This window comes from Drosophila persimilis, unplaced genomic scaffold (assembly GCF_003286085.1).
Source record: "Drosophila persimilis strain 14011-0111.01,24,50 unplaced genomic scaffold, DperRS2 tig00000191-arrow-pilon, whole genome shotgun sequence".
NCBI classification, from domain to species: domain Eukaryota; kingdom Metazoa; phylum Arthropoda; class Insecta; order Diptera; family Drosophilidae; genus Drosophila; species Drosophila persimilis.
The window spans coordinates 3,980,297-4,005,485 of NW_020825298.1; the positions used below are offsets into that span (position 1 = coordinate 3,980,297).

The 25,189-nt window shown below is 52.0% G+C and overlaps 5 protein-coding genes across 5 annotated transcripts in view; 4 read left to right on the forward strand and 1 right to left on the reverse strand.

Moving 5' to 3' along the window:
• The window catches only part of LOC6595364, a gene marked incomplete at its 5' end in the record, with an annotated part of 151,781 nt that overhangs the window by 45,554 nt on the left and 81,038 nt on the right, over positions 1 to 25,189 (forward strand). Inside the window, one exon of the mRNA XM_026988197.1 lies at positions 12,465 to 12,487. Within this exon, the coding sequence (XP_026843998.1) occupies positions 12,465 to 12,487 (23 nt within the window). The remainder of the gene's footprint in view (positions 1 to 12,464; positions 12,488 to 25,189) is intronic.
• LOC6595702 (bromodomain-containing protein DDB_G0270170) lies at positions 8,049 to 8,386 on the forward strand. The gene has a single exon (XM_002020549.2). It carries the CDS (start codon positions 8,052 to 8,054, stop codon positions 8,292 to 8,294), a length of 243 nt encoding a protein of 80 aa, XP_002020585.1. The 5' UTR covers positions 8,049 to 8,051; the 3' UTR covers positions 8,295 to 8,386.
• Positions 9,664 to 11,030, forward strand: LOC6595701 (gustatory and odorant receptor 21a). Its single transcript, XM_002020548.2, has one exon. The coding sequence runs from the start codon at positions 9,664 to 9,666 to the stop codon at positions 11,005 to 11,007; it is 1,344 nt and encodes a 447-aa protein (XP_002020584.1). The 3' UTR covers positions 11,008 to 11,030.
• On the forward strand, positions 13,190 to 14,991 carry LOC6595700 (xylulose kinase). The gene has a single exon (XM_002020547.2). It carries the CDS (start codon positions 13,252 to 13,254, stop codon positions 14,974 to 14,976), a length of 1,725 nt encoding a protein of 574 aa, XP_002020583.2. The 5' UTR covers positions 13,190 to 13,251; the 3' UTR covers positions 14,977 to 14,991.
• On the reverse strand, positions 14,968 to 19,179 carry LOC6595699 (cGMP-dependent protein kinase, isozyme 1). The gene is made up of 5 exons (XM_026988836.1): positions 18,890 to 19,179; positions 17,033 to 17,415; positions 15,514 to 16,968; positions 15,260 to 15,445; positions 14,968 to 15,192 (listed from the first exon to the last, which is right to left on the reverse strand). Exons 1-5 carry the CDS (start codon positions 19,025 to 19,027, stop codon positions 15,030 to 15,032), a joined length of 2,325 nt encoding a protein of 774 aa, XP_026844637.1. The 5' UTR covers positions 19,028 to 19,179; the 3' UTR covers positions 14,968 to 15,029.

Sequence of the window (25,189 nt, forward strand, 5' to 3'; positions counted from 1 at the left end):
AGAACATTTTCCGAAGGAAATTTCCTGAATGGACTTGGCATGGACATGCCAAATCTCCCTCCCTCCCCCTCCCATCCTCTGACTGCCACTCGGTCTCCATTTGTGTGGGTCTGGTTCTGTATTTGATTTGCGGTTGTGCATCCATTTCACTGCAAATGAAGCAAACGAGCCGTGCGGTCATTAGATGTCCTGCCACACCGCAGTGCTAGGACTCCTGCTCGGACTTCTGCGGACAGCTCTCTCGCTCACATTAAAGCGTATACAGCACTGAATTCTGCTCAATTGCCGCTTGAAATTTTAATTAGAGCCGGCCACATGCCACATGCCACATGCAACATGCAGGGAAGTGGCACGCAAAGGTGCGAGATCAAATGCAGCGACAAAGTTTTCCCAAGGTGCGCGGTGCGCTTCGTTTAACTTTTTGGCAACCAGAGCCGCCGCTGCCTGACGGGGCAAACACAACTTGACACGTTCCCCAAGCCGCATGCAGCGCCCTATTGTGGGGTACGCGTAATCTGCATTGTTTGCCCTAAGCACCGGCATTTACAGGCGCCTCCGCCACACGGCAACGCGATGACTTGATAAATATTTCCATTGGCGGCAACATAATCATCAACTTGCCACGGCGCCAACTGCTGCAAGGGGAATCCCATGCCCATGCCCATGCCCCGGCCTTTGTCTTGGCAGAAATAAGTTTTAATTAGACGTCACTGCAGCGCGAAAAAGTTTTCCCTGGGCTCACGGGGCGTATGCGTGATGTCAAAAAGCGACGAGCGAGAGATGAGCACAGCCCCGCCCCCTTTTGCCCTTTTGCCCTTTTGCTCATCGCGAAACACCAGAACTTTAATCAAAACTTGTGTTCGTTTGCAATTATGCGACAAGAAGTCAGAAGACAGACACCCCCCGTGCCCCCGTGCCCCCGTGCCCCCTACCCCGCCCCCGCCCCCGTCCATCACCTGTAATTAAGCGAAGCAAACAGTTTTAAGCTGGCACGCGGCCTGCCAGATGCAATGCATCATTAATGCACACTCACACGCGTGGACTCTGCCACATCCAGATCCCCGATGAAGGGTTGCGGGGAAAATGCCTGGCAAATGGGAAATGGGAAAAAAATATTCCACCTAATAGCTCCTTTTATGCTCCACTTCAGGGCTGCTCCGCTCCGTTTTGGCTCCTCGGCTGTGCCGCCACGTAGTAGGCATAAAATTTTCGGGGGGGGCGGTGAAGGGGGAGGGGGTGTGCCGTGATTATTATGCGAAGGGTCGAAGCGGTGGAGGAGCGGCAGAAGGTACTCGTAATTTCATTAAAATTTTATTAGCTCAATATGAGGCTCGGGTTCGTGGAGGAGCGTGTGTGTGTGGGGCGGGGGGGGAGTGCAGAGCAGGTCTCAGGTTTTGATTTGAGCAAATGAAATTATCACCTATGCCAGGGCCATGAACATAAAACCAGCCAGAGGCAGAGCCAGGAGAGAGAGAGCCAGGAAGAGAGAGCCAGGAAGAGAGAGCTCTTACTTTTAAGTACTCCAACAGTCCAGGGTGGTGGGGGGGGAGGGGAGACCTGGCAGCCTGACTATCCTCTGATAAGTCATTCAATTTTCCCAGGCTATTTTACAATTTTACAATATTCGTTTTTCCTTGTGGCCAAATGGCTTTTAATTTTCATTTTGCTATTAATTTCAACCTCAAAGGTGGGGCAGAGGTTCGGGGGGATATCACAGCCGTAACACAAAAGCCGCAAAGTCTTGCCATTGGCTTTGGTTAATCCAAGCGGACACACACACGCACGCACACGCACACAGATACGCACTAATACTAGGATGGATGATGGCGATGGCGATGGCGATGGCGATGGCGAGAGGCCGTGTGCCTTTATGTTTTCTTGATTGAGTTTCACCTTTTGCATATGAAATTCAATTTAATCAGGCAGCAGAGCACAGAACAGCACGGCACAGCCTGGATGACACACAGATACTCGCACGCACACGCACACACACACACATACAATGCAGGCAATAATAATGAAGTCCTTTTGTTGTTCGACATTTTCAACAACAACACAAATTTGCTTTTGCCTTTCATTTTGGGTACAGATCGGGGATTGGCCTCCCCAGCCCCCCCGCACCCCCCCGGTCTCTCTGTGTGTATCGGCCAACCTCAATAATGTTTTCACTTGGAAATCAATAAATACAAATAACATATATTTGATGAAGGCAAACGCCGGAGGAGCAGAGCAGCCAGGGCCCGGGATGCGGGCTAAAAACCAGAGCAGCCAGGCAGCCTCTCTTGACGGCCATAAACTGGCAAATTGTATGCAAATAAAGCACAACACAACACAACACAAACGCAATGGCAATGCCGCAAGACAAGCCACCACCACCGACCCCCGACCCCCGACCCCTCGTTGTCGCGGAAAACCACAAAGTGGAAAACCAACAAGCAGCTGAAGCGATAGAAATGCTGACAGTGCTGCAACACTGTGGAAGCCTCCATAAAACACTGCAAAGCGAACGAGCGAAGCGCAGCAACAATGAGGGGAAAACTTTTTATTAACTCTTTGGCTACCCATGACCGCAGCTGGCTTTCCAGTGTCCTTTTGCGGCAATTGGCAGCCACCGAAGACCGAAGACCGAAGAAAGAAAAGTCCAACAACTTGTTGTCGTCGTCGTCGTCGTTTCTTGGTCAAATGCAAATCCATTGACTTTACGGAACAACTCCCTGGAAGTCGATGATCAAAGGCAGGGCCAGGGCTGTGTCACAGCATCTTCGAATCCTTGGCTGGGAGAGGGGTCTCCCTCCCCACCCCACCACCCCTCCCAGCTTGTTGTTTTCCTCATTTTCCCACTGCTCGACTGATGGACAATAGGGCCCAAGTGCTGGGCCAAACAATTGTATTGATTTAGGCCCAGAGTCCCCCCGAGTCCCCCCCCTGCTCTGCCTCGACATATGTTACACATGCCGCAAGCTCGGTCATGTTGGCCATGTCTTGCCGCAGATTCGGGGGGGGGGGGCACAGAGTCGAATGTATTTAGTTGAAGCCTCCACTCGACTCGTCTCGGCTAAGAGGCTTCCATTTCCACTTTACTGGGCGGCGGCAAGGGGCAGAGGTGAGGGCCTGGTCGTCTGTCTGCACGAATTTAATCGCATTTAGCTCATTTAGCAGCAAATTGAATTTGCCATGCCACCCCCTCTGCATAGGCCCCGCCGAAAATGAGAAATTCAATTAAAATCAAATTTTTACAGCGCCGCCGCCAAAAGCAGGGCTTCCGGAAGGTCGCCTTTAAACAGATTTCAGCTACAATTTCGTCACTTTAACTCGGACAAAAAAAGCAAACAGAAATAGAAACAGAAACCAACACCAGGACCGAAAACGAAACCAAAATCGAGGCGAACAAAGGCGGAGGCACAGGCGGAGGCGCAGGCGGAGGCACAGGCGGGGGCGCAGCCTTCCTGCCTGACAAAATAAATAAGCACAAAAAATAATTGAGCTGCTGCTGGTGCCATCATCGCATCATACCCAGCCTCAAATCCCAATGCCATCCATCCCCGATACCCCCGATTCCCCAGATTCCGGGGCGGGGGGCCAGTCATCGACAGCAAAGGACACGAGATAATCGCCCGAACCTCCCTCCCACAAATTTGCCCGCTTCTATGAGTATTTTTTCTCTCTCTCTTAGGCGTCGAAAGAACATTTTTTGCGCTTGGCCAAGCTCCGTTCGTCCGTGATTAGCTTTGCTGGAGAGTCCTGCAGTCCTGGCTATCGGCCACGTCATGCCCGGGGAAGGCAGAGGCAAAGGCAAGGCTTTGCCTTTGGCCAGGCTTTCTTTTTGGGGTGATAATTAGGCCTACGGCTAAGCGAAACCTCAAAGTTCCAGCCGACCCAAAGATGATTTATGATGCATGCCCCATGCTCTGCTGGAGTTCATTGCGCGTTAATTTATTACATGCTGGCCAAAGGGGATTGCCGTCTTGTAGTGGCCGTTCGAGCACTGATGGTGCCTGCAAATCGTTTAATTATGTGCGTTTTCTGCCGCTTTTCCTTTGAGAAACACTCGGCCGACGCCCCACGTCGGAAAGTTGCGACAAACGGCAACAGCTGAATGGATCCGGAGAGTGCCAGAGAGTGCCATTGGATGCGGTTGCTCATGAAATGCAGCACAAAGTCGCCTCCGTCATCCACTCGCTGGTGTTCGACGAAGCGGCCACTTCGAGTGCACTGAAGTGTGTTTGGCAGCAGAGGGATGGCAGAGGGATTGGCAGAGGGATTGGCAGAGGGGGAATTGCCGTTGCAGTTGGCCAGCAAAATGATCAATTGATTTGCATTCCCTGCTCTGCCAGGCAGACGTTTAAAGCCATCTCTGGCAGCAGCAGAAGGACTGCTGGACTGCAGGATTGGACTCCGGGCCCAGGGCTTAATATTCCCGCGTTTAACCCTTAACCCCTTGTGGCCGGAATGGCAAGAGAAGGAACCAAATGTTGGCAGGGCTTTGGAGACCTCGTAAGAGGGCTAGGAAGTGCGATCGATGGCGATCTCAGGGAGTTTTCTTGGGCCTAGGATCAAGCCAAGACTCCTCCAGCAGGAGCTCTCTCCTGCCCCCAGCCTTCAAGCGACCTTCCATAATCTTCTTGGAGTGAAGTGCTTTGGTTTGGTTTGGTTTTCGATCAGCTTTTGGGGCACCTACGTGGGTTAAGCCGAGTGGCAAGTGCCCGCCACACACTGCCGCACACAGACGCACTGCCGCGTGCATGTGGCAAGCAAAACAGCTCGCTGGGGAACTGTAAATCACGTCGAGCGCAGAGCGCAAATTGGTTAGTGAAACACATAAACCAACCGGCACACATTCATCAGAGAGGCAGAGGGAGGGGGAGAGGCAGAGAACGGGGGAGCTGTTTCCTTTCTAGGCAGGAGGCGGGGAGGGGCAGAAGGGGCACACACATGAGTTGGCAGACTAAATTCGCGCTTTTGAAAAATGAAAGACGGACAGAGAAAAGTACAGAGGAAATACACACGGAGAAATGTGAAAGTTGTAGCGTGAATGTAATCTCTCCTAAAGGAGAGGGTCGAACCCTAAAGGAGGACTTGAGTCTGCCTCTGCAGCAGTGGCATACGAATCATATTATCCTTAGGTGGAATTAGTTGTGTGTCCCCCCACCCCTGGCGGCAGTCCCCGTGCCATCCGTTGCCAGGAAGTGCTCTCCCCCACTCCCCAGGAGCCGAAGCTTTCCTTTCTGCAGCACTTTGCTTTAACTTATTTTACTTGCAGCACAAATTGAAAGAAAAATCCATCCTGCAATGTCCTGGAAATGGCATCGTATCCTCCCCTCCTTCCCCTGCCTCCCCTAAACAACAGAATGGCAGTAAATGAAATTTTCCATGGCCGCTCGCCGATCGAAGAGAAATTGAAAAAATAATCATAAATATTGCATGCAGCTCGTTGCAGCACGGCTCTCTCGATGGCTCTTTGGCTCTGCCTCTGCCTTTTCTTTTTTTTTTTGCCGATTAAGCGGCACAAAATGTGAATGCAAGCAAGGCTCGGGATACGGTTACGGCTCGCCGGTTAAGTATACGCCGCGTGGGCGCCACCAGAGCTTAGCCCGAAAATGCGCACAAGCCGGTTTATGTCACCCGCAGTGGCAGTGGAGAGGGGGAGGGGGGTGGGGGGGCCAGGGGCAGGGACATGCCATATTTACACGGCACTCCATTTCTATGGCAGCCACAAGGATGGAAATGAGGATGAGAATGACGCCTCCGGCAAGGAATATTCTAAAAAGCTTCGTGTGAAAATAATTTTACGCCGGAAAACAAGGTTAAAAAAGGTGTTATAACCCAAAAACCCCCCCACCAACGAACGAAGGAGTAACGAAACGCTTAAAGCGTTTTCAGCACATTTAAGGTGGGAAAAGTTTTCTCCATCATCATCATCGTCGTTCGCGTTGGATCCCTCTATCCGTCTATCTCCCTCCGCTCCAACGGAGGACTGGGTTCTCTTTTACATGGTGAAAATTAAAAGTTAAATGCGCAAAGTCAATAAAAGACAGCGATACTAACAAATGGTGAATGAAAAAATGGAAAATGGATGGAAAATAGGGGAACTGGGGTATCGGGGGGTAAGTGGGGTATCGGGGGTATCGGGGGTAGTGGCAGTTGAGAAATCCTTTAATGCCCTTCGTATTTGCATGGTGGCAACGTGGCAAGTGCAACGGAATGGCGGCAGGCAGTGGCATTGGGAGACTATCCATTGAGGACAATGCCGTCACTTCTTCCCCTCCATTTTTTGTGTCTTTTGTGCGGCAATTGCGACGCCAACTGTTTGCCGAGAGATAAAAACTTGGGGGGGCGGCTTGAGTTGACAAACGCCGACTAATAAAATGCACTTGCCACAGTGGCAGGGACAGACACAGTGGCAGGAGGCACAGTGGCAGCCACTGTGACTGCAAAATGGTTTGAATCGTTTGCGTTTTGTCTTTGACGGCTGAGTGGCTGCGTTTGCTCTACTAATTGATGCACTAAGCAGCGCTTGTATGCCTTTCAATTAGACCCAATCCAAGGCGCCTCCACCTCCCTTGCCACAGAGAGTGTCTCCCTTTTGGATGAAACTGTCCGCTTATCAATGCGGCTGATTGTCAGGGCCGAGTGCCGTGGGCGCCCGCAAAGGCATGACTGAGGGGGGCATTCAATCGAAAGGGCTCTGAGAGAAAACCAAAAATCAATCGAGGCAAAATATGCAAAGCATTTTTTAATTAAATTTTGAAGATCTTGCCCAGAGGCAGAGCCCAGTGCTAAGCTCTGGCACAAATTATATATAGAGAGAGAACGCATTCAGGCATGGATTATCGCCAGGACGACAGAGGTAGAGGGGGTGGAGCGGGGAGGGGGCAGAGCTAGGCATTCCACAGTTGTTGAGATTTTTTTAATTGCAATTGCAGCAGCAAGCCGGCCACCCGGCCACCCGGCCACCCGGCACTCATTAAAGCGATAAATTTTCAATGCAAATGAAATTTTCAATTTCATTTTAATTTCCACTTGCACACAGGAGGGGCCTTGGGAGAGAGGGGGGGTGCGGGGGTAAAAAGGGAAATTAGTTTCGAACATTTTTCGCACTTGCAAACATTATTTCCGACCACTGAAGCTTGTTCGAGTCGCTTTGGATGGACCCAGGACAACAGCAGGGTATATTGGAAGGAAGGTAAGGGCCCACCGCTTCCTGAGTATTCCGACTATTGTCTTCAATGCTCTGTTGAGCACTCTTCCCTCTCTATAGTACATTCCCTGCAGCTCTCTGGCCCTGCCCAACCTTCTCGTTTCGTGTACCTTGGGAAGAAGGAGACCTTCGTAGAGCAAACATTGGGCGGCACTTGCTTTTAGCCCTAATTAGTCAATTTATGTTCAATTTGCTAATTTGTCGATGCTCTGCTGTAACTATGGATGCATCGAACATATGCCTACACATCCTCCGCTGGCCACAGACGTATGATTAATATTTAATTGCATTATCCAGAGTGCAGTCTCCCAAACTCGCTCTCTGTGTGCATTTGCCTGGAACCAAGGCAAATTAAATTAACATTTATATATTGGTCCAGATAGAGATGGAGGGATAGAGAGGGGTAGAGAGGGGTGGAGAGAGAGTTGCAATGAAAACTCATAAATTGCATCCGCTGGCCGCCCTGATGGGTTTACCACCAACCGGAATTCAATCAGCCAGCAGAGTCGAATCGTTTCCATTAGCTAGAAAAACCCCCCAACCATTCAACGGGGGAGGGGGGCTGACAAATAGACAAACATAAATATCAACAGAAACCAGAGGGGCCAGAGGCAAGAGGCAAGAGCTATTGAAAACGTATCAAACAGCAGCTGTGCATCGATGACGCAGATGAATAAGAGTCAAGACCAAGGCAAAGCAGACGCCGTTTGTCTAGGGTTTTCCCTAAATACACCTGACGTTTATTTGAGCTGTGAAACGTCACTCCGTACGAGCCGTAGAGCGGGCCAAGAATGGTATAAAAGAGCTGTGGAGGCGGTGAAAGTTATCACAGTTACGGCTTGAATTTGAAAACATGCGTTTCTACATCTTGATTGTCCTCTTTGCATTGGTTGCTGTGGCAGCTGCTCAGGGCAGACGTCCACAGAGGGGAGGACGACCGAATGGTCAGCAGCCAGGACCACCAGGCAGGCCGCAATGGGGTCTGCCACCAAATGGCACTCTGCCCGACAATGGCAACAGCACAAGCACAACCACAACCACAACGACTACGACCACCACTGAGGCCAGCAGCACTACCGAGGCTTCCTCCTCCTAGGATGTTACCCAAAGTCAATCTAAAATCCATTTTTGGCTGGCTCAAGCCCCCTCGAACATGATATTAATAAAAGTTTTCCCGCAAGAACTAAATCTTCGTCACATTTTTTTCCTCCGACAGATTTCGCACAAGACACTTGCATTATGTAGTCCTCTGATGGATGTCGTGGCGAAAGGGGGGTGGAGGGGCGGTGTGCCTCGGAAATCGAAATGTAACTTGTTCGCTGCTGCACAAGGCCGCCACGCGGCGGCTGACAGCTGGCGGCCATGAGAAAGACACCCATGGAGGTGGCACGTACCAGCACAAAAGCCCGGGGAAATGGGCAAATCCCTGGCCCGCTCTGCGGCTCAAAGGATGGTGCCTTGCCAGCGTTTCCTCTTCCGACTCGGGCTGCAATTATGTCACGGGCAGAGCAGGGTATCCGTTCGTATAAAAAACAAGCTAAACACTTTATTTATGCACTCTCGCTTGTCGTTTGTCTTGAAAGTTTTCGCATTAAACGGCCAGAGTTTGCCCAAACTATGTGCAATGAAAATGAGTTTCCTTGCCAAAAACAGGAAAAACTATACGAAAAGCCACTTGCAGCGGCAGGGGGGGAGGCAGGCTCAACTGGAGGATGCCAAAGGTCGGGTCGGCAACAGTTGGCTCTCATCCCAGGCCAATGCCTGGCATTCTCGAGGGGAGATTTGCTGCTGCTCCGTCGGGGGAAGGCTTATCCCAGCCGGGGACTGGCTGTCATTCCCATTGCCATATAACTCTCCTCTGGATTCCGGACTTTAAGCGCCTTAAGAGCGAGCCATTGATGTCGTTGGGCCTTAAATATCTGAGGCAGAAATTGATCAAAAGTCAGGCCGGACAGGGAGAACCTGGAGCCCTGGAGTACATGGGACACATGGGGCCACCCGATGGGGGCACATTTTTATTGGTCATTAGTGCGAGCCTCTATCGGCATTCGTAAGCATTTACACATCGTTAAACTTTCATTTCCGGCAAATTAAGCGCATTTTATGTACCTTCTGCCCCTTCCGACTGACCGTCCTCGAGGTCGGGGCCATACCCATTCGTTGGCGGCGGTGTCAGCAAAACGCTGCCCCACATCACAGCACCAGGGGCATCCAGGGGCTCAAACGGATGACCACAACAAACTGCCGGGCTCATATCCTGGGTCTTGGGCATATTTAATGGAGAGCAAGCAAGCAAGCAAATGGGCGACGCCTCCGGGCGTGTCCAGGTCCTTTGTTTGCCTTTCAATCGAAAGTCAATAGCAAGGCCTTGCCTTGCCACTGACTGTGGCTCGATTTCGGGGTCTATAAAAGCGCTGACCGGACTCTGGCCGCCGACTGTACCGTTCTATTCTGTTCTATCGATCATGTCTTTCTGGGCCGTCAGTCGCGGCCTGACGCCACCGTCGAAGGTGGCGCCCATGCTGAACCCGAACCAGCGCCAGTTCCTGGAGGACGAGATGCGGTACCGCGAGAAGTTGAAGCTGGTGGCGCGGGGGGACGCCATGGACGAGGTGTACGTGCGCAAGCAGGAGACGGTGGACGATCCGCTGGAGCTGGACAGGCACGACTCCTTCTACCAGACGACCAAGAGCCTGCTGGTGCTGTTCCAGATCATGGGCGTGATGCCCATCCACCGGAATCCGCCGGTGAAGAACCTGCCGCGCACGGGCTACTCCTGGGGCTCCAAGCAGGTCATGTGGGCCATCTTCATCTACAGCTGCCAGACGACGGTGGTGGTGCTGGTGCTGCGGGAGCGGGTGAAGAAGTTCGTCACCAGCCCGGACAAGCGCTTCGACGAGGCCATCTACAACGTGATCTTCATCAGCCTGCTGTTCACGAACTTCCTGCTGCCGGTCGCCAGCTGGCGGCACGGGCCCCAGGTGGCCATCTTCAAGAACATGTGGACCAACTACCAGTACAAGTTCTTCAAGACGACGGGCAGCCCGATCGTGTTCCCGAACCTCTACCCGCTGACCTGGTCGCTGTGCATCTTCTCCTGGGTCCTGAGCATCGCCATCAATCTCTCGCAGTACTTCCTGCAGCCGGACTTCCGGCTGTGGTACACCTTCGCCTACTACCCCATCATCGCGATGCTGAACTGCTTCTGCAGCCTGTGGTACATCAACTGCAACGCCTTCGGCACCGCCAGCCGCGCCCTCTCGGACGCCCTGCAGACCACCATTCGCGGCGAGAAGCCCGCCCAGAAGCTGACGGAGTACCGCCACCTGTGGGTGGACCTCAGCCACATGATGCAGCAGCTGGGGCGGGCCTACTCGAACATGTACGGCATGTACTGCCTCGTGATCTTCTTCACCACGATCATCGCCACGTACGGCAGCATCAGCGAGATCATGGACCACGGCGCCACCTACAAGGAGGTGGGCCTCTTCGTCATCGTCTTCTACTGCATGGGCCTGCTGTACATCATCTGCAACGAGGCCCACTACGCCTCCCGCAAGGTCGGCCTCGACTTCCAGACCAAGCTGCTCAACATCAACCTCACGTCCGTGGACGCGGCCACCCAGAAGGAGGTCGAGATGCTCCTGGTGGCCATCAACAAGAACCCGCCCATCATGAACCTCGACGGCTATGCGAACATCAACCGCGAGCTCATCACCACCAACATTTCCTTCATGGCCACGTATCTGGTGGTGCTCCTCCAGTTCAAGATCACCGAGCAGAGACGCACTAATTCGCAGGCCGCCTAGATCTTAGCCAGCAAATACTTTTAGTAATCGTTAAATAAAATCGAAATGGTAATGGAATACTATTAAATGAAGATCTATTAAGATCTACCCAGCTGTGATGTGGCCTATTGGAAATTTCATACATTTTCTGGTTTCATTATGGTTTTTTCCTGAGTTTTCTCTGTATTTTATTTGCTACACGAATTACATATTCATGTATTCCTTTTTAACTAGAAAAAACCTATTTCTCAGGGAAATCTGCAGTTTATTTTCCGGTTTAACTCATCAGGATATGATCTGGCTGACGAAACAGATTCTTTATACAGCTTTTGATTTATTTTGTGCCTTTAAAATCTAATACATAATCTCTTAAATCGAACTCTTAAAATCATAGCGTTTCGAAGAATAATCCAACAGCATTTATTGTGTTTATTCCTGGAATTTTTTGAAAATAATATTATGAATGGGAATATTTTGTATTTTTTATTTGTAGTAAACATTTTACTGACCTCTTCTATTAATTTTACACCACTTCGCCAAAGAAAAGCAATGACCTAACAATTTAAGGGTTGAAATGAACGCAAACAAGGCGAGTGCCAGTGCGAGCGGGACAAAAGTTCGAAATACGGCAGTTCTATCGAATTTCGAACATTCTCTCCCGCTCGCACTGACAGTAGTCTTAGCCGCTCGCCTTCTCTTTCTTGCCTTACTCGAATTCCAAAAGTTTTCGATGAGAGAATACAAAATCAAAGCGTAAAATGCATCTGGATTTGATATTATTCACCATTTCGATTTATTATCGAGCTGCCTTTTTCTGGGCAGCCATTTGAAAACTAATTAAAAGCGTATTTAAATGAAAAACTACTGCCCTTGTATTGGAGGCCACAGTGTTATATCTCATATCATTCGTATATATCCATTATTTATAGTTCATGTATAAATGGACATCCATAATTCACTATTATTAGTATTGCATATAAATGCAGATACAGACAGATGTATGTAAACATAAACATAAATGGCCTTCACTTAATCATCATCCCAATTAAAAAACTGAATTAAAACTAATTAAAAACTAATTTAAATTTAAAGCTTATACTTTTTTTTCGATAGAGTGCTGGGGGGGATTGCCTTTGCTGTATGTTTAACAGAGAACAAATCAGCAGCGATATACATACATACATATGTATGGATAGATTCGTCTGGACCAACCAAACATCAGAACTAACAGAAAAGCGTGGGTGTGGGCCTCTTGTGACTCATATTATAGCACCCCTAGATATGCCCAGCATGAACCTTTTAGGGTTATAAGCAATACCTATAATTCCGCTTTGGCACACCTTAACCCCTCACACCTAATCCTCTTAAGATTATAGCACTTAATATTTATAATATTCTCCTGTATTTATGGACCATTATTAGCAGATAATTGTTAATTAATTAAGTGAATAAACATGCTATTTCTGTTTCTCTTTCAGCTGCTTCCATGTTGAATTTGAATGTAAGTATGAATCTATTCGAGAGATATTCGATATAGCGGTAAGCACGGACTGAAATTTTTCGGCACTAGCCAACACTGGACGAAAATGAATCGAACACTGTCCAACACGAACTATTATGATTTCCTTTTTTCAATATTTTTATTAATTTTATACTTAATCAACGCCTTCCAATATCTTTCAAAAACAATGACGGTTTATATTCTTATATTCAACTGCAAAGATTTATAGGAGCTATCGAAGAAATGATTGGATATGGAATTTGTTGTGCATTTTTAACCAATTTTTCACCTGGTCGTCAGTTTCTTACGGAGATATATTGTTTATCGTGTTATTTTGCCCATTGTAGGCCCTGAAAAAATTCCACTTTTCAATACGCTCATGAGGGCACCCGTCGTGTCACGATGAAAGCACGATGCCCACCTCTATTTCGCAGGCTGGTGTTTTGAAGCCTGTCCTGTTTACACTAGGACTGCGTTATGTGATTGCGTTTTGTCGGAACAGAAGATTGGTTTACATAGGATGTATATAGGGGCCTAGTGGTGGTAAAAAGCGGCGGTCGTTTCGAGCGCTGTATCTTCGCAACTACCACCACTATTGACAACAAAAAACAGCTGATCGAAGCATATCATTTTTGGCGGGAGGAAAACAGTAATAATCCTAAAACCAAGGTCCAAGGTGACGTATCGTCAGATCTTTTAATTTATGTAATTCCTATTCGAAATTCTCAGTTTTATTTCAACCCTACCCCATCCATCGATGGAAAATGTGTCATCGACGAAAACGGGCGACGGACTACAGCGGCAACACCTACCTGGGCCTCCAGCTGGGGACCCTGCGGTTGAGGGCCGTGATTGTGGACTCTGAAATGAAGGTCCAGCACACGGCCACCGTAAACTACGACGTGGATCTGCCGGAGTTCGAGACCTCGGGTGGAATCCTCACCGATACCCACCCCGACGAGGGCCTGGCCAATCCCGTGATGTGGGTGAAGGCGCTGGACATGCTGCTGAACTGCCTGAGCGCGCAGGGGGCGGACCTGCACTCGGTGGCGGCCATCGCGGGAGCGGCGCAGCAGCACGGGTGCGTCTTCTGGTCGGACATCGGACTGCGGCGTCTGTGCAACCTGAATGCGATCCTGCGGCTCCACGAGCAGCTCAACGCCAACGCCTTCGAGCTGACGCGCACGCCCGTCTGGCTGGACGGCTCGGCGAGCGCGCAGGCCTTCGAGATGCAGCAGGAAGTGGGCGGCTCCAACGACATGGCGGCCATCACGGGGTCGCGGGCCTATGCCCGGTGCACCGGGCCCCAGATCCGCAAGGTCTACCAGGAGTGTCCGGAGCACTACGAGCGCACGTCGCGGATTTCGCTGGTGAGCAGCTTCCTCTCCTCGCTGCTGGTGGGCGGCGTGGGCTCCATCGACCTCTGCGATGGGTCCGGCATGAACCTGCTGGACATCCACAACCGGGAGTGGTCCGAGAAGTGCCTGGCGGCGTGCGCGCCGGACCTGGCCAGGCGCCTGATGAAGCCCATCGACCCGTCGCGCCTCCAGGGACGCGTGGCCGACTACTACGTGAAGCGCTGGAACTTCCGGCCCGACTGCATGGTGGTGCCGGCCATCGGCATCGCCCACTCCCGGTTCGTGGGCATGCTGCTGGAGAAGGACTTGCTCGTGCTCACGATGGACATCGGCGACGGCCTGATGGTGCACCTGGGCAAGGTGCACCGCAAGATGGACGAGGGCCAGGTGCTGTGCCACCCCACCATTCCCAACGAGTACATGGGCCTGCTGTTCTTCCGCAACGGCTCGGAGATCAGGCAGGCCTTCTGCGAGCAGCTGGCCGACGGCGACTGGGAGCGCTTCAACGCGATGCTCGACGCAACGCCGATGGGCAACGACGGCCACCTGGCCATGCACTTCCCCGACAGGGAGTTCATTCCCGACGCCAAGGGCACGCTGCGGTGGAGCTCCAATCTGAACCCCACGTCGCAGGAGGCTCTGCACGGCGTCCAGCAGTTCGAGCGGCCCGAGACGGAAGCCCGCGCCCTCATCGAGGGCCAGCTGATGCATCACCGCGCCGTTGCGCAGGACCTGGGCTTCCAGTTCGGACCCAACACCACGGTCGTCGTGGCGGGCCCCGACTCGAAGCACCGCGGTATCCTCCAGATCGTGGCCGACGTCTTCAATGCCCCCGTCTACGAGAAGCTCGGTCCCGGGCCCTGCCTCCTCGGGTGCGCCTACCGCGCCCGCTACGCCTTCTACGAGCACCGCGAGGCCACCTGCAGCTGTCGCCGCTGCCACAAAAGCCAGACGCCCCAGCAGAGCTTCGGGGAGTTCTTCAGCAAGCTGCCCAAGGACCTGAACCTCGTGGCCAGTCCCCGTCCCGGCTGCGCGGAGGTCTACGCCCCCCTAATCGTCCGCTGCATGAACATGTGCCAGCTGCTGGCGGCCAGCACCAGCATCCACGACAGCCACATGGTCTTGACGTGATATCTAAGGTTTTTATTGCAAGTGTGGGGGTCCAAGGGTCAACCAAGTGTGGGCTAGAAGTCGGCATCCCAGCCGGAGAGCTCGTCCGGCGGCTCGACGGGGTCGCAGGGGAAGCGATCGAAGTAGCGCACGTCCGTGGCATGGGCGATGGGCCGCACGAAGGGCGGAATCAGCAGCTGGCTGGCCAGCCCATCCCAGTCGAAGCCCAGGAACCACCTAGAGGAAACAAGGCGCCACATATTAGTACATCTAATGCTCGATGGGATTCCGTTGGGTCATTTACTTGTGCTTCTTGATGTCCTGTATGCCGCCCGTCTGGTAGCCCAGTCGCTCCGAGGGAACGTCGCGGCAGAGGCGCTTGATCAGCTGCACGGCCCAGCGGGAGATGTGCTTGGGGAAGTCGATCATGTCGATGCCCTTGAGGATGAGGTTGTACGTCTGCATGGGATCCGAGGCACTGAACGGCGGCCTGAAGAACAACAAAGAAATGGTTGATGCTATGCCCAGAATAAACGAGATCCCTGTCCCCGTACGTACGTTCCGTTCAACAGCTCGTGGATCAGGATGCCCAGGGCCCAGTAGTCGACGGCGCGATCGTGGCCCTTGTTGAGGATGATCTCGGGCGCCACGTACTCGGGCGTGCCGCAGAAGGTCCACGTCTTGGCGCTGGTGCCTATGTGCTTGGCGAAGCCAAAGTCCACCAGCTTCACGTAGCCGCGCTCGTCCAGCATCAGGTTCTCGGGCTTGAGGTCGCGGTAGATGATGCCGCGGGCGTGCAGGTACTCGAAGGCCTGCAGCACACAGCCGATGATGAACTGGGCGGCGTTGTCCTCGAAGGACCCTCGGTCCCGCAGCATGGTCCAGATCTCGCCGCCCATGCAGGCCTCCAGCAGCATGTAGACGTACTTCTCGTCGCGGAAGGTGCGGTGCAGGCGACAGATGAACGGACAGTGGGAGCTGAGCATGATGGTGCGCTCGCTGAAGATGTGCTCCTCCTGCTTGGTGTCCACGATGTGCCGCTTCTTCAGGCACTTCAGGGCGAAGGTGTCCACGCGGCCCTGGTGGTGCGCCTTGACCAGCTCCACGCGGCCGAAGCCCCCGATGCCCAGGGTGCTGACCACCTCGAGATCCGTGAGCCTCAGGTCGGGGAACTCCTGCTGATGCTGCTGCGCCTGCGCCTGCGCGCCGAGCACCTCGTGGCTGTGGGCGGCCGCCTTCATGGCCAGCATGCGGCTCTCGTCCCCGTAGTCCTTCTCCTTCAGCTCGCACAGGTCCCCGATCAGCCGCTTGAAGGAGTCAGTGTCCAGGGAGAGGCACTCCACGCCCGGCGGAAGGGCTATAATGTTCGCCGTGCGCTTGTCCTCGTTGATGAGCGCCTGTTCGCCGAAGTAGTCGCCGCGCGAGAGGGTGCGCAGCTCCGTCTCCTCCAGCGCGTTGGGCGTCAGCTTCTGGGTCACCCGCACGTTGCCCTGCGAGATCAGGAAGAAGCTGTCGCCGGCGGTGCCCTGCCGGATGATGTACGTCCCAGCGGCGTAGAATTCCAGCTCGAGCACGTCGGCGATCTTGGCCAGCAGCTCCTCGCTGAGATTCCGCAACAGCGGCACCGATCGCAGGAAGTTGACGCTGTTCTCGATCCGCTGCAGGCCCGTGCGCATCATGATCTGCTGGAAGACCCGTCGGTCCAGCACCCACACCCGAGATTCGCTCAACACGCGGATGGAGGCGGTGCGCGTGCAGTTGTAGAGGATCGCCAGCTCCCCGAAGGCCTTGCCCGGCCCCATCTTGTCCAGCACCTTGCCGTTCTGCATCACCGCAAACTCCCCGGCGGCGGACACGTACAGGTGGGCCCCCGCCTCGCCCTCGCGAATGACAAACTCCCCGGCCGCTATGCTCTTGGAGTACATCGAGTCCACCAGCTCGCGCACCTGCGAGGCGTCTATGTTCTTGAGGAAGTCGTTGTCCATGATGGCGTCTTTGATCTGCTGCTTATCGCTGGAGGAAAGAACAGTAGAACAGTGAGCTACGATCCGTGGCTGAATCTGTATCTGGGACCCACCTGAAATCCTTTTCGTACTTGGGAATCGGGGCGCTGTACGACTGCTGCATGGATTGGACGCAGCTCTCGGCGGACACCCCCTGCTTCTTGATGGCCGCCGGCAAGGGCTTGGGACGCATCTCAGGGGCTGCTGTCGTTGCCGTTGTGTCTGTGGTTTTGCCTGTGGGTGGCCCCAGAGAGAGTGCCTCCATGGCAAACTCTGGGCTGCTGGGCAGCACCATGCCACAGGAGGTGCAGAGGTGCGGATTCGCATGGCTGCTGGTCACCTCGCCGCACTGCTCGGGCAGGGAGTAGAGCTTCGTCTTGGTCGGGGACTGCTGCAGCCGCTCGTTCCGCTCATTCCTGGTCACATTCAGATGGTTGGTGGTCTGCTGCAGCACGCTCTGGAGGGACACAAAGAGGCGACAATTGGAAAGTGTTGCCTAATCAATTCCCAATTTCCATTCCGAGGCAATTGAGTGGCCAATCAATGGCCAACGCGTGATGCTCGATGCCCAGTCCCCCCCTCTCCCTAGGAACCCAATTAGGCGACTCGTCTCCGAGTGTCTGAGTGCGCCGGCATTCACGTGCTTCGAATCGATGGACGGAACGATGACAGGGCCCCATGACGAATGCAGAGATGAGGAGAACTAGGCCACAAGTGGGTGCGTGATGGGTGGGTGCGTGTTGTCCTTATCATGGTCCGCAAATAGAATGCAAAACTTCCACTCCGAAATCAGTGACCCAAAAACAAAAGCGGCCACAGATAAAGCCCAGGTCCGAGGCGCCTCTGGCTCCAGGCCCGGTTCCACCTCGGCGCAGGCCAAACAAGATAAGCCCTGGCTTCCTCCTCCCCAACCCCCCCCCACCCCGGGCATTGTTTCCCAAAATTATTTGCATAGAAATTAGCATTTGAAAAACGCTCTTCGCCACAGCTCTGGATTCTCTTTTTCGAGCCGAAAGCGCGCGTGCTGCCCTCCGTCCATGTGTTTGTTTACCCAAAGCAAACCCAAGATCTGCTGCTCTGAGGAGGCTGCTCTGCTGGAGGTGATCCAGCAATTAGCGGCGCTGCCCGACTCGAGAGCGGACCGAAAGAGTCCGCTGTGCGAGACTTAATTCAATTCTCTTTGGCTTTTGTTGCGACTGAGAGATGTGCTATCCGCTATCCGCTATCTCGAGACTCGAATCTCGAATCTTTACAAATCAAAGTCGCTGCCAGCCTCTAGAAAATCTCGCCCAGAAGTGCTAATCACTTGGCTCAATAAATCTGCTTTACAATTCAAATAGAGATCCGAGCGGAAGAGATGCGGATGGGAACGGGATGGGGATGGGGATGGGGATGGGGAATCAAGAGGTTCAAGTACAAATTTATAAGGCACTAAGCACTAAGTACTAAGTACTAAACGAGAACCGAGAACCGAGTGCGAGTGTATCTGGCAGATACCATTGCCACTGCCATGCGGCCATGTGGGGTAGGGTTTTGGCTTGGGGTGTATCTGATATCTCGGCAGACTACTGGTGCTGCTGTTGCTGCTTCTGCTGCTGCTGCTGCTCCTCCTCTAGTATCTGCTCTATCAAAGATAACAACAATGTGCGACGCAATTGATAGGAGGGTGAGCGTATTTGCAGATACTTTTGTATCTCTGCGATACACAAAGCGAATTCGAAATTAGTCCGAAAAACAGACCGAGCGGACCACCACAATTGTTTGTCGCTAGCCGCCAGACCCGCCCGCCCTTCCTCCCGCCTCTTATCAGACGAAACAGAACAAACACAGGGCCCAAAACCAAACAAACGCGATGCCAAAGGCGACAGTCGACGATGGATGACTGGATGACTGGATGGAGGGATGGCTCGATGACTACGCGACTCTCTCACCTTCAGCTTGTGGATTTCCCGGTGCAGCTTGACCAGCTCGCTCTCTCGATTGCGCACCATCTCCTTGAGGGACAGCACGTCCTTGTGCAGGCTCTGGACAATCGCCTCGCGCTCCCGATCGTCCATTGGCCGGGCCATGGGTCAGCAGCGATTCGAATTTGGAACAAGGTTAGTCAGAGGTCTCTGTCTGTGTGGAGGTGCTTCTTCCAGGGGGTATCCCATTCAGACGGCGTGCTCTACTCTTCCGTTCCGTTCCGTTCCGTTCAGAGGTTCGGCTCGCTTTAAATCGTTTGCTTACGGGCCCGCTTTCGGCCAGCGACTGGCGGCTAGCGGCGATCAACGCTGCGTATACGTGATTTCCGAAAGAAGAGAACGGCCCAAGAGAGATAGAGATAGAGAGAGAGAGCGTTGCCTAGCGGAAGAGCTAGATCCCAGAGAATGATGGAAAAGGCTTGCGCTTTGGAATTTGGGTTTATGGGCAGCCTCAGGGCTGCCCCTCGCCGTCTGCCAAGGCAAGGGTACATTCACGCGAAGGTAAGGCACCTCCGATCGAGTGGGCAGTGGCCTACCTGCGCCCAAACATACCTTGGACCGCCGCACAAAAGCCGAGCGTAATTTGATGATGACAGCTAACGCGACATTCACGCGGCACGGAGCTGAGTAAAAATTAAAATGAAAATGGGAAATGACAGCCACCAGATATGAAAGCGAAAGCTGGCCAGAGGAAAAGCCACCGTCTGCCTGCGAGATTTTCTGGTCGTGTTGCTTTGTTTTTCCACAGCGTAAACCAGTGTGGAATAAAGTTGCTTTATGCCGCCATAATAGCATTATAGTGCCAGAGCCAGAGCCAGAGCCAGTGGCCGACTCAACTATCAAGCGCTGGATGCGCTAAAAGCTGGCAAAATAAAACGCCAGCATGCCACAGCAAGGACGCTAAGGACACGGATGCGGACACGGACACGGGCACTACTCTGATTTCGCTGACGGCAATGGCATTGGCAGAGTCAGTGGCAAAGGAAAGCCCCGGAGAAGCATCGGCAGTGGCATCAGCGGCTTCCGCTTGTCGGTGGCCCACATTTAATGGAGAAGGAGGAGGAGGAGGAGCAGCAGCAGCAACAGACAGTGATGTATCTGTGTATCTGTGTGTGGCCCTGGGTGGAGCAGTGTGCGTGCGTGCGGCAAAAATGCGAGAACGATTCACGCGGGCAACGTGACAGCCAGCTGTGGCAGCAAAAGGATTAGCCCCGGACAGCGGGACACATGCGGCATATGCGCAATGATGCAGCAAATGATCTATTAAAGCCAAACCCAAGCAATGCCGAGAGAGTAGAGTGGAGTGGAGTGGAGTGGAGTGGAAGATAAATTAATGCCAGAGCCTGTCAGAGCGAAGGTGAGGCCAGGAGACTGCTCAAAACTTTGACAAGCGCCGGAAATTATCTGCAGGGGAGAAGCGGAGTTCTTCCTCTCGAATGACCCCATAGGATGCAGCCACAGACGACCACAGAGCAGAGAGCAGAGAGTGGAGGCCATGAGTGGAACGTCAATCCGGCAGAGACAACTAATTAATGGACGCTGATTTTAAGACGTGGCTCCACAGAGTTTGTCGCGCATTAAATGCACAAACTGAAAGTTTACGAGCAGCGAGAAAGCTGAAGTCTTTGACGGGAAAAGAAAATTAAAATAAATGAACTACTTCCATCAGAAGTGCCGCCCTAGAGGGAGGGGGGCTGGGGTTGTAGTACAAGGATTAGCCAATCACCCGGGACGGGGTCTGAGGGGCACAGAAAAAGACAATCAGGCTAACAGGATTTGTGGCCTGCCAATATTTGCATAATAAATATCGCATGTCACAGATTTCACGGCGGTGATTACGAATGCCAGGAGCCATCACAGTCCTGAGCCGAGGAGCCAGGAGCCAGGAGCCAGGAGCTAGGAGACAGAATGCCATTCCTTGTGCCGTCTGTCAAAGGCATGCCAATGCCAGAGCCAGAAGTGTCACGGAATCCGGTGACGGGCCATAAAAAAAAACCATGCCATGGAGCTGTGGGGCAAAGCCAGGACAAATGCGATGGGAGCGCATAAAAAGAAAGAACAAATCAAGTGGCAATCTAGGGTTATGAGCGGGTTCTCACCGAGCACATATGTATGTAAATGGGGGGCTTTGGGTTGGCTTTGGGCCATGGCATGGCGATAGTATCAACGTGTCAACGTGTAGATGAGCAACGAGCCCCTGCACAAACCCAATTTTCAGGAGATATAGAAGAATAGTCGAGACAATGCCGCCAAGGATTCCTTCAGTAGGCTGTTACCTTCAAAGCCAGGGTATTACCAGCCCCCTTGCCATTCATTTCCGTTGTGATTTGTGAGGACATACGCGGCCCTCCGACCCGACCCGACCCTTCCCTTGGGGCCTCTCGTATCTTATCATCTTATCAACACAACATAACATTTCGTTCGTGTAGTTATTCAATTAAAATGGAGCCCCCCCCTGGTCCGCCCACTCGGATCTACATCCGTCGTTCGGTTCGACTCGGTGCGAAAGTGTACGCTGGGGATTAATTCGAGAGGACAGCGGACATTGGCCAACGGTGGTGACCAGGTGGATCCTCCCACTCCCATTATATATCCGAATTTGGCTTGGCCCCGGCCGCCATGGCTAAGGGCTCCATTCATTTCGGGGGCCTTTGTTTGGTTTCTGCTCGCATTCGTATCTCTGTTATTGCCCTTTTGCTACCCTCTAAGCAGGGGCCTGTGGGGGGTATCCCTGATCTCGCGCCCTTTGTGGTGGCTCTGCTGCTTAGAGGTACGCCCAGGTCGACCCCCCTACCCTTTTGTTGTGTTTTGTTCGCTTTTTGTCTGCTTTATCCCCGAGAAAGATAAATGTAACATGTTTGCTTTGGCACACAAAAAACCCAACCATGCCCCTCCCCCGCCCCTAATACGAGTACTCCTAACAGACAATGCATCATGTCCGTGTGCCAGCGGAATTATTCCATGGACAGTGCTGCCGTTGGTGGCTAATTTTCGGCTGATTTCTGGGGCCTCATCCGCTATGCACTCTTTGGAGCAATCTTCGTACCTGTCACACATCTCCGGGGGCAGTAATGCCGGAATCTTATGTGGAAAGGACGGACCCAAATGGAACTTTTTGTTGGGGCAAAAACTTTTTCACTTTTCCCCCAGTTTTCCCAGCTTTTTGGCCATAGTAAAAAGTGCTTGAAGGGAATGTGTTTCCAAGATGCAATCTGCCTTGGGGCACCCCCACCCCCTCCCCCGCCCCACATTTCCCTCTTGATGCAGAGTTGGCGTGTGCTTTCTTAGCCTTTTTGCTGATGATGTCCAAGAAAAGAGCACTGAAATGGTGTACCCTTCTGCAGAGGGTATTGTGGTTCGAGGGAAGACTTCTTCCCTGATCAGTTGAGAGGCCCTGCCCTACGAATGTTTGTGATCCTCAAGGGTATTTCCAGGTTCGGTCTGCCCTTTACTTCATGTTGCAGATAAATTTAGATTTTCCGAGTGCCTGAAAGGGGCAGGCCACGGGTGGGGAGGGGGGTGTGGGTGGGCTGGGGCAAGAAGTTGATGATGCTCATGCCGCCGCCTGTGCGTGTTTCTGAAGTTTTGCAAATTGCAAACACACACTCTCGTTACACACATATTCATCGGCGGACAATGATAGATTAGCCGGGAGAGTGGGCCCCGCATCTCTGCCCACTACCCCCCTCTCCGTGCCTCCTTCTTTTGGCCTTTTGGCCATGCGCCCGGCTTGGGAAAACTTCAATTGGCAGTGCCCAACATTTCTTACAACAAAATTAAACTGTAATTGAAAAAGTCAATTAAAAAGTTTCACATTTTGTTCTCAATGAACGCAGTCCCAGCCACGCCTCCTTCGCCTGCATTTGCCCGCCCACAAAATGATATTTGCAGCAGAACATAACGCCTGCCAGGGAATAAAAGAAAAAAAAAGAGGAAACGAAACGAAAATGAAAACTTTTTCCCTATCCACAGTCCTGTCATTCCTTTCCCCCCTTCTTATCAGGGGTTCAGAGCTCGACCAAGTGTCAATTAGCGTACAGTTTTCCAGTGTCCTGTCCACCGTGTGGCCACAGCCTCTCGAACAATACCTGTCCATCCAGAGGACCTTCTGCGAGGACACTCTGTACTGCACAAATGATAATCGAGAAAGCGCCGATCAAAGTAGAGGCCACAAGGAACTACTGCTGTCGCAGGAAGTCACTCAAGGATCGATTAAGAGGCATGATTCGACGATGAAATGGTGGCCTCACTCCCAAAGAAGATGTCTTCTAGAAGGGATGTAGAATTTCGGTATTAAGGATGATAATTGTTGTTTAAAGGAAGCTCTTTTTCCAGGAGCCCCCCTGTAGTTTTTGGAATATTGCACAATGTGCTCTAGAAATCTCCTAAAATTCAATTGGCACCTGTCAAATGTCCTTGCATAGAGAACACCACACATAGTCCACTCTCGGCCTATTTATAGGCAGATTAGTTTTTGCCCAATCCTCAAAAATTCATAAATGAATTCAACCAAACGAATTTGAACGGGAAATGCTTTTGGGGCCCAAACACGTGTCGGTTGGAGCACGAGGGAAACCGAACTTGAAACAAAAATACAATGAAATGGAAATATTTCAGCAGTAATTGGGGAAATTGTTTTTCCTTTGTGTGCGGCCCAACGAATGGGGAATGCTCTGCCCACGAAACACGTTCATTAGAGCAGGAGCCGGAGACAGAGATGGATTTGTGTCCGACAGGAAGTGTACCCTATACTGTCCTTCCTCTGCTGGACCCCCCACTATGATGGTGAGCGGGGGGGAGGCGGCAGCCAGCCTTTTATTTAAAAATGCAACAAGCAGCGTCGGACAAAGTTTTTTGTCGGTTTCTGCTTTTTGTTTCTGCTGCGAGACAGAGCGGCGGCGGGTTGGGGGGTCGCAAATCGATAGAAGCAAACAAAAAGCGTTTCCCCGGACCCACAGAATGAGGGGGAGAGGGGGAGCGGGGGAGCGGGAGAGGCAGCCAAAAATGCCAAACAAATTGATTGGAATCGAAAACGAGAACGAAACGTAAACGAAAACGATTCAAATGATTGACTGACCGACTGACTGACTGACTGATGGTCTGATGTGCTCTGATGGGCGGCTGATGGACGGACGATGGACAAAAATATGATGGCTTATGGTGAGAGGTGCCGCACGTCGAGGGGGGCGGGGTGGCGGGGGGGCAGTAAGGGTGAGGAGAATGAGACCTGACTTTGATTGCATGTTGCACAAGAGGCACGGCTCTGGCTGCTCTGACTGCTCTGACTTTCCACCTGAAAACCTGGAAATTGGAAAACATTTTAGCCTGGACTTTAATTTGATTGCCGGTCTCATGAATGCCATTTGCCGTTCGCTTTTTTGATGAATGCAATTACGCAACGAAAGCAACGGCAACGAGCGACGAGCAACGAGCAACGAGCTGCAATGCAAATTTGTGTGCGCCGCACGGCGATTGTTGTTTTTCTCTACCCTCGGAAGCTGTGCAGCAAACAAAGGGTATATTCGTGAAAGAGTCATTAAGGGAGAGATACATAAGTGCTTTTAGCATTTTGAGCTTTTTTGTTTAATTGTATTTAAAATAAAATCATTATTATATATACCTCTCTGAAAAGTTAAAACTTCAGGCTTTATTCCCTCATTACAATTTTTTGTATTTTTTTCATAGTTTTATGCATTTTATTCGCGTTTGAAGCTGGAACAAAAAAAACGGAATATTAAAGTTGCCCACTGTACATATTCCAGACTGCAGTGCTGCATTGTTTCAAAGCCTTTTTATTTATATTCATCAAAAACATTATTTAACACAATTCATTTAATGCGGAACACACGGAATGCTCGTGTTTATTCGCTGCACTTTCTGTTCAAAACATGTTCAAACATGCCCGTGCCGTATGCAGAAAATCTTCGAAGAGAGCGAGAGTGGGTGATAAAAAGAGAGCGTCAAAGCAGATCGGGGCTGCTGCTAAGCCGAGCACGAACGACTGATACAGAGGGAGAGCGCGAGAGAACGACTTGAGGCTGTAGCTGTCGAAACGAAGCGACACGAAACGAAACGAAGAAGGCTGTAGAGAAAGACGAAAGAACGGCCGCTGCAGTGCGTAGAAATATGTATGTACATATGTATGTATGCACATATGTACATACATATGTATGCGATTATCAGTGCGGTTCATCTATAGTGGGCAGTGCAAATAGCGAGCATTTAAAGGGATTTACATAAGGCTGCACCGCTATGAGGATTTGCGTC